Source organism: Chlamydotis macqueenii, chromosome 15 (assembly GCF_036417535.1).
Source record: "Chlamydotis macqueenii isolate bChlMac1 chromosome 15, bChlMac1.mat, whole genome shotgun sequence".
In the NCBI taxonomy this organism is placed as follows: domain Eukaryota; kingdom Metazoa; phylum Chordata; class Aves; order Otidiformes; family Otididae; genus Chlamydotis; species Chlamydotis macqueenii.
The window spans coordinates 17,002,201-17,016,533 of record NC_141570.1 but is presented as its reverse complement, the minus strand read 5'-3'; the positions used below and the strand labels follow the sequence as shown (position 1 = coordinate 17,016,533).

The 14,333-nt window shown below is 42.7% G+C and overlaps 1 protein-coding gene across 2 annotated transcripts in view; it reads right to left on the bottom strand.

The window, feature by feature from the left end:
- Positions 1–14,333, bottom strand: part of ABAT (4-aminobutyrate aminotransferase) — a 52,820-nt gene that overhangs the window by 19,587 nt on the left and 18,900 nt on the right. For both annotated transcript variants that reach the window (XM_086759923.1, XM_086759924.1), the window contains exons 2-5: positions 12,031–12,159; positions 3,394–3,491; positions 2,561–2,590; positions 1,935–2,052 (exon numbers count right to left, since the gene is read on the bottom strand). In XM_086759923.1, coding sequence (XP_086616049.1) covers positions 1,935–2,052; positions 2,561–2,590; positions 3,394–3,491; positions 12,031–12,100 — 316 coding nt within the window. In that variant the 5' untranslated portion in view covers positions 12,101–12,159. The remainder of the gene's footprint in view (positions 1–1,934; positions 2,053–2,560; positions 2,591–3,393; positions 3,492–12,030; positions 12,160–14,333) is intronic.

Here is a 14,333-nt window from a genome sequence, read left to right as displayed (position 1 = left end):
ATTTCCCTCTCTACCTGTCAGCATCCAGAATGCATTTCACGTAGTTTTCCCACTCCAGATTGCAATTTATTTTTTTAATATTTGCCTTGATACAAGTTTAGCTATCATTGGGAGGAAGGAATTGAGCTAAAAGAGAACTGTCAAAAGCCTATTTTGAATCACAGGATTTAAGAAAAATAAATTCACACAACTAGCTAAATAGCCTGGAAAAATTATTTCAAAGACATGAACTTTGTTTACTTCATTTTCCACTCCTTTCAAACCCTGAAACTCACTACTGTCCCATGCCTTAATATGTGACAGGATGTTAGAGGGAATGTATCAAGCAGCTTCACCTCCTGGTTTGAATTAACAGATCGTGAAATCTCATTCCTTTTCTCAACCAAGACTGTTAGGAAGAGTTGACTACAATTCATATTTGTGGCTGGCATGCACTCAGTCAACCTCCTTTCACACATTTTCCATCATTAGAAAGCTACAATGAGCTAACATAAATAAATCATTTCCCGGTTGCTCTCAGAGCCAAAGTAATTGTGGAGGGGTTCCCAGAAAGGTGATACAAATATGTCCAAATCCAACAGGAGATGCTGCCACAGAACCTACAAAAAACAGTAAACCTTTGGCACAAGGGTGGTAGTCAACAGGCGGCTACAGAAAAAATGAGAAAGGCCAAATAAAACAGAGGTGGCTGCCCAAGAGTCAGCACCTTACTCTGATCCTGGTTGTAACAGACCCTGCTAACAGACAACTGCAGTGTATGTTTACTGTCATTTAGACAGCAGGAGAAAAATGGGGAAAAAAGCCCCACAAGGTTAGCCTCCAGCTCCTTTAATGCACCATTATGCTAAAGAAGGTCAGAAGAGGTCATCTGCCATACAAGCATTGTGCTCCTTTGTCTCACCCCTATTTCCACATTAGCGGTGACAGAAGTTATCTCAATGCAGTCTCTAAAACATAAAAAATATCTAGAACTTGTGTTGATTAAAGTAAGCCAAAAACATTGAAGAGTTCTGGAATGATTACACGTTCATTGAGGCGCTACATGAGAGCAAAAATATTAACTGCCTGCAAAGATGACTGCGATAACTGAAAACCCATTGCAGTCACAAAGTCTTAGATGTCAAAAAATTGGTAATGACCTGAACATCACTAAATCCTCTTTCCCAATAAAAGAGGCCTGTAGGGATGATTTTGAGTCACCGCTGTTTCTATACATAGCACAACATCTACCTATTAAATTACCCTAGCACTTCTGCAGAAATGTACTTTAAGCAACTGAGAGGAACCATGGACAAGGAACAAACAAACTGAACACCAACTGAAGCCTAGGTTCCTTGCAATTGGGGCCTTCATCTCTGCCTTGCTTCTTTTCCTTCATGAAATGTTTCACAAAAAAGATCAACCGACTTTCCCAAGCACTTGACCAGTCCATAGTTTGGTCCCTCAGCCTGACTGACCTGCAACCCTTCCTTTCCCTTAATACCACAGTCTAGTTCATCCTACTGGAGTTCACATAGCCAACTCCTTTTTTCAGTTCTTTTGAGACAGAAATGTTAACTAAAGCACATAATTTAATGTTAAAATGTTTATGTTTGTTAACGTTTAAAACAGTAACATACTGTTGCAGAATGTCAAAGTACAAAATCCAAGCAAAGACAACCCAAATTGTGGAACTTGCATATTCAAACTAAGTTTAATACTAGAGCTTCTTCCAGATACCACTATGAACCTCAAGTGAGCTGCCAGTATTGAATCTGTAGTTTCTTCAGCTATTCAAAACCACCAGTTCATAATACACAGCAGGGAGGTGTACCCTGATCGCAACAAGGCATGTATTATGTCACCTTTGGTTTTTTTAGTTAATCAATCAACTTCTCTGGTAGCGGCTGCGGTTAAGAACACAATGGCTTAAGGACAAAGCAAATGTCTCCTACCTATTGGGATGGATGAAATCTGAGAGTAGAGATCCAGCATGCGATTGCCATCTACATCTACCAGGTAGTTCCCTCGGCTCTCTTCGTAATTGCAAAAGAAGTGTACAGCTTCTGCATTCTTAAAGGAAAAAAACAATTAATGCTTTAAAATCAGCAGTATGTAGGAAGGGGCAACTAACGATTACACAGCAAAATCTGACAAAAAAAAAAATCTAATGATAATATACAAAGACATTATAGTCATCGCACGGGAATTAACTCTAGTGCTATTTTTATAAAGAGATACTGTTAAAAGGGCAAGCATGCACTTTTTCTATAGAAATGAAGCACAGACTTTGAGGAATTCTTCATCACAGGAAGGCAATATGCACTGAGGCTGGCATACTTTTAAGCTCCAATATACCTATGTTTTCACTGGCCACTTCATAACAACTCCAGAGGCATTCATAAATGTTTAAAGAAAAATCACTGATCCTAGCAAAATAATTCTGCAGCATGCATACCCAGAGTCAGTGTTTCACTTGTCTTTTTTTTTTTTGGTTATAGAAATAAACATACAAACCAGGATTTTAAAACAAGTTCTGAAATCACGGTATTAACACTCCCCAGAAAACTTGACAAATTACCTGAATTCCATTCAGGTGCTTCAGTAATTCCTGTAGAAAAACAAACATTAGTCTCAGGTATGTAATTACTAAATACTGAAGAAGACTGTATGTTTCTTTTTTATGATCATGTAAATCACACACAAAACTTCCAGTTCCACGTGCTCATTAGGCAACTCTACATCAACTTGCATAATGCACTTTGCAACCATGACAGTCAAAACTATTAACTGCGGCATGCAGAGCTAGATGGGCTGCACACACGGTTTAACTGTAAATCTCCAAAAAGGGAAAGCTGCCTCTTCTATATTAATTAACTGAACTGAGAAAACAAGAGACAAATCAGAAAATAAGAAAAGCCAGAGACACACAGAAGGGATGTTGACACACTGGTTCTAGAGAGATAGTTTCTTTTTTTTAAAAAAAAAACAAACACAACAAAACACCACACATATAAATATTGAATATGGCAGAGTAAAACAATGTCCAGCAAACTGAAACTCTTGTTTCATTTCAAAGCCAAAGCATTATTTCACAGCATAAAAAGCCAACCAAGTTTCTGTTTCAGCAGGAGCACAAGTAGCCAAGTCTGTTGACTGATGAGCACCAAACTGATGCTGTTCTGCTTTCAATTACTTCACACGGGAAGTTGACAGCTGAGATTCAGATCTCTCTCATAAAGGAGTATTTCATTTATGAGCTTTTCATTCTCAGCATCTTGGTTAAAGTGGGCCTAGACTGTTGTGAAATCATGTTTATTCATATCGGATTTAAGGTTTGGAATGAAATTTGTTTTCTAGCAAGTTAAACACAGCTGAAGGAAAAAAAAAAGCCACTATACTTCGGGAACTTACTCTAGATCGTGGCCCAGGAACTTCTGTCTTCATTAGAGGTCCATCATAATCAAAATCCACATCAATTTTAGCTGCAGCCTGACTGATATATCTGTGTCCTGAAAGAAATAATGAAAACTTGAGTACAGACCATATTTTCTGTGCTCTCCTCTCAGAACAAATATCCATACCTTGCCTGACTGAGAACACTTGCCAGATGAGACCAATTACATTGTACCGTCTGAAGTGAACTAAATATCTCATCTTTGACAAGTGTCAAAATAAAAGTAGTACCAGTGAAGTGGCTTTAAAAAAAATTCAAGTGAAATGACAAGGCAACCCTAGAGAAACAGAGGCAAATGCTACTGTAAAGGACAGGAGGACTAAGAGCACATCTGTTCCCACCTCTGTTGCTGGGTTTGTCCATTACACTTGGAGCAAGCCTTTGCCATCAATTCCCCACTCCTACACAGTTCACTGTCAGTAATAACCAAAAAACCTGATGGAGTCCACAGGTAAAAACCACTGCGACGTTGTTCTGCAACAGCTCAAAGAACACCATTTGGGATAGATTTGCATCTCAAGGGTAAATGGCTGTATTTAAAATAAATTCAAAATCTCCCACGAATCCAGCATCTTGCACTGCAGCTCTGAAGTCTGGGTCAAAAACAGTGACAGTTTTTCCCCTGATCCTGCCTCTGACCTTGCTGCTCTTTATCCACATGTGTAACTGAGGAATCACAATAAACTCGACATCTTAATGAAACACAAAGTCAAAAGCTCCTGTGCATCACCAGTAACAGGCTCTGCTCCGGTTTCTGAAGGAGCTGTTTCAAAATACAGGGTTTAGGCACAGTTGATACCACAGAGACAGTTCTGATAAGTAGATAGTCCATTAAGGGGATTACAGGAGAATATGGGAATTGCACCAAAGGAAGTACAGACTCCAGAGCTGCATCAAGGTGAACAGCAAGAGCTTGCTCTATACACTACAGTTAAGTGTTGACCTAAACTAACATTCCTAAACAATTACATTTTTGTCAGGAAGCACCTGGAAGCCTTTACCCAACCTATCATCATGAACAAATTAATCTTAATAAGCTTAACTTACGGGTATCACACATTTGTACCAAATCAACACCTGAAAGATGAGGGTGTAACTTGGTTTAGTCTGTGATAGGCATTTTAAGTTGGGGCAATTTGGAAAAAACAAAATGAAGGTCCTTAGCTCCCCTTCTCATCAGTGAAAAGCTGAGCTGCAGTGCAGTGCCCGGCTCGCCCCTGGAAGCCAGACGGTACCGGCTCGTGCAAGGGGTGATGCAGGGTAGCACAGAACGAGGGCACCACTCACCAGCTTCGCACAGCGCCGGGGCGGCACTGCCAAATGTTAAAACTATACAGTGCACTCTGCTCTGTCAGAGGTCCAGAAAGGGAGACGCACGGGGAGGCAGGCCAGCACCCACACACACAAAAAGCACTGGGTGCAGCACTGCCGCCAGCAACCCCACGTGGCACCGGCCCCTCTGCGCGTCCATCCATAGCCACCTCTCCCTGCCAGTTTTGATTCAGAAGCATACTAAAACCCATTTTTGTTTGGAAACAACAGTTGAGAAATAAACCAAACATTTACCAAAGAAAACAGAAGGTATACTATGATACTGCTTGGCGCCTCAGTTGGTGTCAACCCAAGATGAGTTGTCTCAAGCAAGCCTTATTTTGAGAAATTTTATTGAAAAAATCACAGCCCTTTGAAAGCATCTCTAACTGACTGCTCATTTTGGGAAAACTTAACGTGCAAAGACGATTACTCTTCTCAGTTTTAATTCCAAGTGTTGTATCCGAGATGCGTCAGTGCCTCTCCGCAAAGCTATTAATAGGTTTGGTTACAGCAACGCTGCTTCATTTTTGTGTCATTCTGTTTAGCATTCATGTAAATTGGGGACCGCGTGACAACTGCTCCACTGGGAGAAAAACCTACTGCATATAAAAGATCAAAAGGAACACAATTCATCACCAGTAAAGCTGCAGATCTAGTAGACATGCTATGAAGTTTGAAAGGGCAAAAGAGATCAAGTTAATGTTTTTGTGCCCCCTGCTCCTTCCCCAACGGAGATCACAGCAAACCGGCAGCAAACGTTTCTCCTTCTCCCGTGTCCTCTTCCTCCCCCCAGGCTCTGCGTGCTACTTGATATGACAAAGGGGAAAGCATCAAGAAAGGAGCAGAATATACAGGGCATTTTGGTAGTCAGCAGTAACAGGGAAGATATGGAAAACCCGCAGCATACGTGGAATTGTTTGGCAGAGCTGTGAATTCAAGAGAAGTGAACTACCACCCGCATGCAGGGTCCTCCTCCCCCAGCCCTGCCTGGGGCTCTGTGCCAGAGACCCTGCGTGTCCCCTCCATGCACCTCCCAGGGTTCTCCCATCCCAAGCAGCAGCTTACACAAGCACGCTGCCTTCCTTACTCTTTGTAACCAAGTTCTTATAAAAAGGCACTTGTTTGGACAGTGACTAAAGACTTCCTCTTCTGTTAACAACCAAGCCAGCCCTGCAAACATGCAAGATGCCTGATGGCCAGGCTCTAAAACGGAGACCAACAGTCAAAGGTTTCCTGGCCATCACCTGTGAGGTGTGCATAACCTTTTCCCTCTTCCACTTCCCTAAAGGACAATCTGTAAAATATTTTAACAGATACGGATTCTAAATTAAACACAAATTTAATTATTGATCTAAGAAAGTTATGTTGTGGATATTGCAAAGGGCACAGCCTCCCCTATGAGAACGCACATATTTACAGAGCTGTACAACAGGGAATTCATTTGGAGAATATTTTACTGTTTTCCTAACTTGTTCAACACCACAAGTCAAGAAGAGGCTGCTTCCATCAGCCAGGCTGTGTAACGAAGAAAGACCAAAACTGGCCAGCCTGCTGATCATCATCCTCTTTTTGCTACTCTTCATGTTACAGTAGTTAAAACTCTACTTTTATTGCTTCTTGCAGCCTTCTCAAAGCCCTGTGCAATACACATTGTCTTTCTAAACACCTGAGTAGTATCAGGACATTACCACATCCTTCCTTTTCATCTAACAGGACGTCATCTCTTGCTAGCAGACAGAAAAGCTCATTTCCAAGTTCTCTTTTCTATGTGACCCTCAACACTCACCAGGTGTCTCACTCAGCAATTTTTAGCTAAGTACCACATCACCATAGCAACGAAATTGATGCAAGCACCCCCTTCTAACATCTTGTGTTGTTGGGAGTCACAACAAGCACTCCTGTCAGCAGGTCTCCGTGCTAAGTGGTGATCTCTGCTAACAAGAGCCACGTTCAACACAGGCCTAGAAAGAAAGTGCTTAAACCTCTGCTATGTTTGACAACGAATAACACTCGTAATCACAATTCCCAAGTGTACAACAACTGGGTGTCAGCTGGGAGGAACTCCACTGGAGGCACAGAAACTGCATCAGTGTAATTAAGAGATGGAACTCCCCCAAGGGAAAAAAATAAAAGACAGGTTAAAATAAATGCTGGCATACCAGATCTCTCAAATGCAAGTGTTTTGCTGTGGAAGAGTGTAACGGGAAGCTCCCCAGCCCCCAGGGAGGCCCACTACCTGTGCCGTAGCACTGCTGCTCTGCACAACTGCCGAAAGGCAATCTCCCAGGCACGCCTGTAACTTCCACTCCACGGTGTTTATCAAACCACCTCCCAGACGGAATTTTTAGAGCGTGGAGGCCCTGACAGCCAGAAGTAGGAGGGCTGTGATTTCCCCCAAGTCCTCTTTTAGATGTTGCAAAAAGAATCTGTTACTAACAGATCTTGAAACAGAATGGCAAAAGGCCAGGCTAGCTAGAGATGTTTGGAAAATGAACATAGCTATTGCATAATATTGTGAAAACTGAGATTGCTATTTACAGAGTGCTTATGCTCTAAGATCAGAAGCTGTTCCACAGGAGATTGTGTTTCAGTACTCCCACATACACACCAGAGATTTTATTGGAACAGGATTCTCCAAAGATGAAGAAAAAACCCAATACCAAACAGGCCATATGGAAGTGGAAGCTCCTGTAAGAAAGACTAATGACAGCTCCTCCTCCCCATCAGAGCACAATCCCAAATCAGCTCTTCAGTGGAGTTACAGAACATCCAACTGCTAGTTTTCTTGTAGATGTTGTGACCCGAATCAGTCACAACATCCTTTCTCCTCTGCAGCACAACAGGCCAGAGTAACAGCGATGAGAGCTCTTCAGGACACCTCTACAGATGAACAGCCAGGAGGAACGCTGTTCAGGTGGGAAAACAGCCAGCATGGCCACAGCCACCCTTTATGGCACAGAAAGATCAGAAAATTAGAAAGGAACTTCAAAGGCCTTACATGCACTGAAGGAACTCAGAACTGAAGTCCAAACTTGACTGAACATTTTTCTATATCTCAGCTTTTTGTGGGAATGTTTGATCAAACTGAAAAGTGAAGGTTCCTCAGTCCAGTGGGAGAGGTTGCACCCCAGAGTCATCTACGGCCAGTTCCCAGGGCATCAGCTGAAGCTGACCTCAAGACGCGGTCTCTACGATCCAGTGAAGGGAGCTGATCCTTGCTTCTCCCACACATCCCTCACACATACCCAGTTCTCTCTGGTTTCCTAGGGAAGCTCCTAGTACACAAACTGCAGCACACCTGTCAGATGATACATTATTAACCTCTGTAGAGAGACAGGAAAGACTGAGATAGGTGAGGTACAGCCTCAACCGGACGTAGTCCGTTTAGGGCACTGCCATAGAAGTGCAGAGAATCTGGAGGAATAAAACTGGACCTACGAGGAGAGACTGAAACGGCATTTAGATCAGTTGAGAAAAAAGTATGAGGTCTTGGGCGGGTAATGGGTTTCAAACAAGTAAAATGCTGCTCCAAAGAAAAAATAAACATTCCAGCTTCCAGGGCCTTTGAGGGCAGGACAAACAGTAAGGATTTGACTTTTTTTTTTCCTGTTTTGAAACTTAGGTTAAATATTAGAAAAACGTTTTAAAGGTAAAGTTAGTTCAGCAATACAGTACACAGCTTTGGGAGGCTGCAGAAGCTGCGCTGCCAGAACAGGTCAGCATCCCAGAAGGGCATGGGCATGCACTAATGCAAATTGATGTCACCTTAAGGCAGATGACTGACCTTTTGGCATGCCTTCCAGTTCAAGATTCAAAGATAAGTTCACCCCCTTGGGGTAATCAGTAGGAAACCGAACCCAGATCTCCGGAGTCCCAGCCTGTCCTCATAATTACGGTACTGCCCCACCAGCTACCAACCAACTGCATCTTCGTCTGCCTCCAAAGCATGGAAATGGAACAGCTTTCCTACTACAGTGGCACAGCCGATAAAACCAGAGCTGGCAGGAAGTGGAATAAGGATTTACATTCAGACTATCAGTTGAGATCACCGTGCAGCACGCTGAGCTGACAGCAGCAATAGAACTCGATTCAGGTAAGACATATCATGGAGGTGTGTCGTCATTTCTCCAACATCAGCCGCCTCCCCTGGATCTGCCTGGCTGTTACCACACTGACACCACTACGCAGGAGTCTTTGTAAAAAAAAAAAAAAATCAGGCTAGCTAATCATTCTATTATCATTCTTCTGCCATGCTTCAAATTCTAGCAAATTTTATCTTCGAGGCCAAACTATCAAGCAGATCAAATACATAAAGAAAATAAAACCGTATCTGATTAAGGCTTATTTTCAAGGAAGGCATAAGGACTCCAAATACGTTTGCTTAGCTTTTACACTTTGATCAACTTTCATTTTCCCTGTCTAGTTAGCCTGTCACACGCTAGCACTGGGTTAGCAACGAGAACACTACAAGCAACGGTTAAGTAAAAAAGATTCTCCAAGCAGATGCTTACCTTGTCCCATGTTCCTTAAAAGACTGAGGGGTTAAAATCCATCTTAATTAGAATTAACACTATCCCCTACCTTTCCAGAGAAAAGGTTCCTAGAAACATTTTGATTAATACAAAGCTTAGTTATCTTTGTCCCCACATGTTTTACAATGATAAATGTGCATGCAATTCCTTGCTGCACTGAATGCAGATTTGCCAACATCCTTCCTTTTCACATGCTCATTCTTTGTCAGTAACCAGTTTATTTCACGCCCAGGGTCAGCACAATGCTGACTCCCATGTTCGCTTTAAAAATCAGAAATAATTAAGGATGAAAAAAAATCTCTTTCTGTAAATAAATGTCTCATAGATTCAAGCTGAAAAGAATTATTGCGCTTAAAGCACACACACAACTGAACATGACAGCCCACAGATGCAGAAACTTCTACCAAGAGGGAATCTACTCTCTCCTCCTCTCCAACTCCATCCCCCCTTCACAAACCATGTCATTTCAGTATCCACAGAAAATTATTAGCAGACCAAATGGCACTGTAGGATTTTTCTGGGAGTAACGTACAAGTATCTTTTTTAAGTCTTCAAAGCTCTGGACCTGAGTGCTGAAAAATACCCTGGAGGAGAGCACTCTGGAGCAGATTGCTCCTGCGCATCGCCCTCAGCATTTCCCTAAAGCCCAGCAGAGACCAGTGGCACTGCCACTTTAGCTGGGTCTCACCAGAAAAATGGCCTGAAGCTCTGATTTTTGCTGTAAGTGTTAGAATCTCCTGACTATTCTGTCAGCCAGGAATGTTGCAGGCTAAAAAACTGCGAGGGTACAGTTCCTTCTGGTGAGGGGTTCTCCTCTTGTGCCATGTTTTCTGATCTCTGGACACACATGCCAAGCATTCAGTCCCAAAGGGCACAGTTCTGTCATACAACCCACAGCCAAGGCTCTCTATTCTTTGCTTCAATATTTCAGCAGGCTTTCGCACTTAGGAGTTTCCTGAAAGCAAGGATGGAATAATGGAGACTGAAGTTACTTTCCTTTCTTAGTGAAGATCTACCCCTCCTCATTGCCATAGTGAGAAAGAAGAGTGAGTTAGCGCATCTGCTCTCCAACAACCTCAAGTATCTTGCACAACTGCAATATATTTGTCTTTGCGGTTGGGAAGCAGCACAGAAGTGTGCAAGACACTGGGAGGGACAGGGAACATTAAGTGATACCGAGATGATGGATTCGCTCAAAGGACTGAACATGAGCCGACAGTGTGCCCAGGTGGCCAAGAGGGCCAACGGCATCCTGACCTGCATTAGAAATAGTGTGGCCAGCAGGAGCAGGGAGGTAATCATCCCCCTGTATTCGGCGCTGGTGAGGCCGCACCTTGAGTATTGTGTTCAGTTTTGGGCCCCTCACTACAAGAAAGACATTGAAGCCCTGGAACGTGTCCAGAGAAGGGCAACAAAGCTGGTGAGGGGTCTGGAGGACAAGTCTTATGAGGAGCGGCTGAGAGAGTTGGGATTGTTTAGTCTGAAGAAGAGGAGGCTCAGGGGAGACCTCATTGCACTCTATAGCTTCCTGAAGGCAGGTTGTGATGAACAGGGGTTTGGCCTCTTCTTCCAGGCAACAAGCAGGACCCGAGGAAATGGCCACAAGTTGTACCAGAGGAGGTTTAGATTGGACTTGAGGAAAAACTTTTTCTCTCGAAGAGTGGTAAGGCACTGGAACGGCCTGCCCAGGGAGGTGGTGGAGTCTCCGTCCCTGGCAGTGTTCAAGAGGCGGCTTGATGAGAAGCTACAGGATATGGTTTAGTAGCTGTGGCAGCAATGGTAGTGGGAAGACGGTTGGACTAGATGATCTTATAGGTCCCATCCAACCATGTGATTCTATGATTCTATGATTCTATGACTGACATCTAACGAAGGCCTGATTGCTGCAAGCGCTTTCCATTGTCCACTATTGACCAAACGATCGCTGCTCCTGCACAGCGCAGATAATCAGTGCGTCACTCCCATAAATAGAAGCGCATTGTGTACTGAAACACTGACCTAATACTTTTCCAATAGTTACAAGATCAGGCTTCGTGCTCTTTAGCCAAAGGTCAGTTGCTCCCCAAGGTGTATTATTCAAAAGGAAATCAACCATGTTTACGCTTCTGAGCAAATGGAAGGGTTCTGTGTCTGTCTGGCAGTGGCAGAAGGAGTACAGTGGCACTGCAGAAGAAGGGGACAAGCAAGAACTTCTTGTTACGCACTTATGACAAAGTAGCCTGATGCTGAGGTTTTTATTTCACACTAGAGCTAACTACAGGCAGAAACACACATCCCCAGTGAGAGCCATCTCATCAGGTCAGTTGCTCAAAACCTCCCCAGGAGGGAAGATGGGCCGGGTCCCACTACATAGCACAAAGACAAAAAAGCTTGATTTTGATGGATGGTTGTTTCATCTCTGCACCATGCAGCATCAGAAAGTAACTCTGTAAGGGTGAGGTTCCAAGGGCTGAAGAGCTTTGTTTCAGGTGCCATGTTCACAGTACAATTTATTAGCTGAGTCCTTTTTTGCAGAATTATAATAATAATTTTTAAGAACCACAACAAAAATCCCACAGCACCTTTATGGGCCACTTCTGGACTACAACTGCATCATTATCTAAGATGCAGAACAGAATATTCTTCAAGTTTTGAAAGATTCAACACCACCAAACGCCAGCAATGTTCACACTAGAATCGTCTCCACCAGCATAAAGTGAACACTTACCAAACACAAACCAAGAAAATATAAAAAAAAACCCAACTTACCAAATACAAGCAGCCTAGAGTTTTGCTGCAAGCAACAGGTCAGCTGTCGACTAAGCAACATTGACGCCATTTTTTCTTTTCGTTACTCAAGACGACTCAATCTTGAGAGATTTCCTTCTGGCTGATGTTCTGAAAAAAAAAGAAAAGCAAACACTTATTCACATCCCTAAGGATGCAGCCACCGTGCCATTCATTTCAATTTCCCCTTTCACTAATTTCAATCCAAAGAAACTGAAAGCGTGCTTGAATGGATTACTGATGGCATTCCAAGCAGTCTCAGGACTGAGACCCAAGTCTGATGCTAGGTCTTGTTGAGGCAAACGACTTCTAGGCTGAATTAGTATCTCCCAGATAGGACTGGGAAAGAGGCAATGGGCACAAACTGAAATACAGTAAGCTCCATCTGAACATAGAAAAACCCTGGACAGGTCGCCCCGGAGAGGGCGTGGAGTCACCATGCTTGGAGATACTAAAAAACCAACTGGTCATGGTCCTGAGCAGCCTGCTTTAAGTGACGCTGCTTGAGCAGAGGGTTTGACGAGCTGATCTCCACAGGTCCCTTCCAACCTCAACCATTCTGTGATTCTACCTCAGCTAGTTAAATATAAATGACCTTGTGAAGTCAAGTGGCATGAACATGACTCCTTTTTCACTCTGAATCACCTGTGCAGAAAGCCTGGCTGGACGTCATAAACAGATAAAACAGGTCATTGAATTATTATGCAGGATACAGGTTAAATTCAAACTTTACACTTAGCTGTGTGGTGCCCTGTGTTCTATACAGGACTAGAGACCTTTTTTTTTGCCTGTACAGAGACTAAGCTGGCATTTTTCACCTCATTGCATGTCCCTCCACCCTCAGTGGGTGCACACCATCTAGCAGCAATGGAACGAGGCTTGGAGTCAAAATTAAACGTCACTTTTACCAACAAACCTCCTGGGAAGAACTCTATTCAACAAATATAATCTGAGAATGGAGCTGATTTTCCAGGAGAATAAAATCTCAGCTTACTTCTTACATCATTTCTATGCCACTAATAAAATGTGCAAATGGATGTTGATGGCCAGATGCAGGGAAGCAGTTGATCTATTGCTACCAAGATAGGAAGTATTTCTTACTCAAGACTAATATATCAGAAATTTAATTTCTGCATTGTCTTTAGCCAAGATACCATTTGCTTTCCTTCATACTTGAGCTTTTTCAAAATTGGAAAAAGAAAACAAAAAACTCCTTGCCTACAGAGATCTATAAATTCACAAGCTATTAATGTTCAGCTCCAAAGAAAACTCCCTGTGCCTCCCCAGATAACCGACATAGCACTTGGTTTCACTTTGCTCCGAAATCAAGGTATTTTGAAATCTGCCAAGGTGAGCAAACACTTGCACAACATTTGCGCACATGCTGGAAAAAGCAAGATTAGCTTCATAAGTACTTAACTTTTTCTTTTTTTTCAGAAAAGAGTAACTTCACTTATAAGACAAGAATAATTTAATCCATTTATTAATTTTTCACTCTCAGCTCCTTTCTTTAGTTATGCTAACTTTTGCATAATCAATGCATAAAGAAATATCCCAGTACCACAGATTTCTTATCTCATGACCATCCTCCAGGAAAAAACAACTGTGATTAAGTCAGTGAGACTACCACTGCGGAAAAAAACTGTTAAAGGACGAATCAGCCCAGCGCCTCTCACAATAATTAACCACTTTGATTGATGCTCTCTGCTCAGACCTATTTATCTGATCTGTACTACTGCAATCTACAATTCCCTCCTTAAGTTTGCTCTGCAAAATACTTCTTTTTAGAAGTCTCTAGGAGCCTGTTAAAAGCTAACGTGGACACAGCTTTGCCGGAACTAACAACTGGAGCAGTGCAAACATACCTATGACAGAAGGCTAGAACAACCCACCAAGGTTCGCTTTGTTGTTCTCGGCCCCTTCAGTCATCTCTCATGGGTGTTTTGCTACAAACTGACTAATCTGCCTTCCCCAGAATGATGAGATGCCTCCTCACATACAAATCAAACACACCTTCAAGTCACGCTACACGGCTGTACCCACCAGCGTCCAAGCTTCCCCGCAGCGGTACCTACTCCTCCTTCCCTCGGTGAACCACTCCTATGGCTTTGCTCCCGGGATGTTATTTTATCTTTTACTTATATTTACTGTTTATCTGAAGTCCTTTAAAGGTCAAAAAGGCTCAAAAATATATTTTGAAATAGTATTGGCTTTCTGAAACACTCATAGAAAAAAATTATTCCAAGAGGTTTAAAACTAAAGCAGCTTAGCCTTAATTTTCCTTG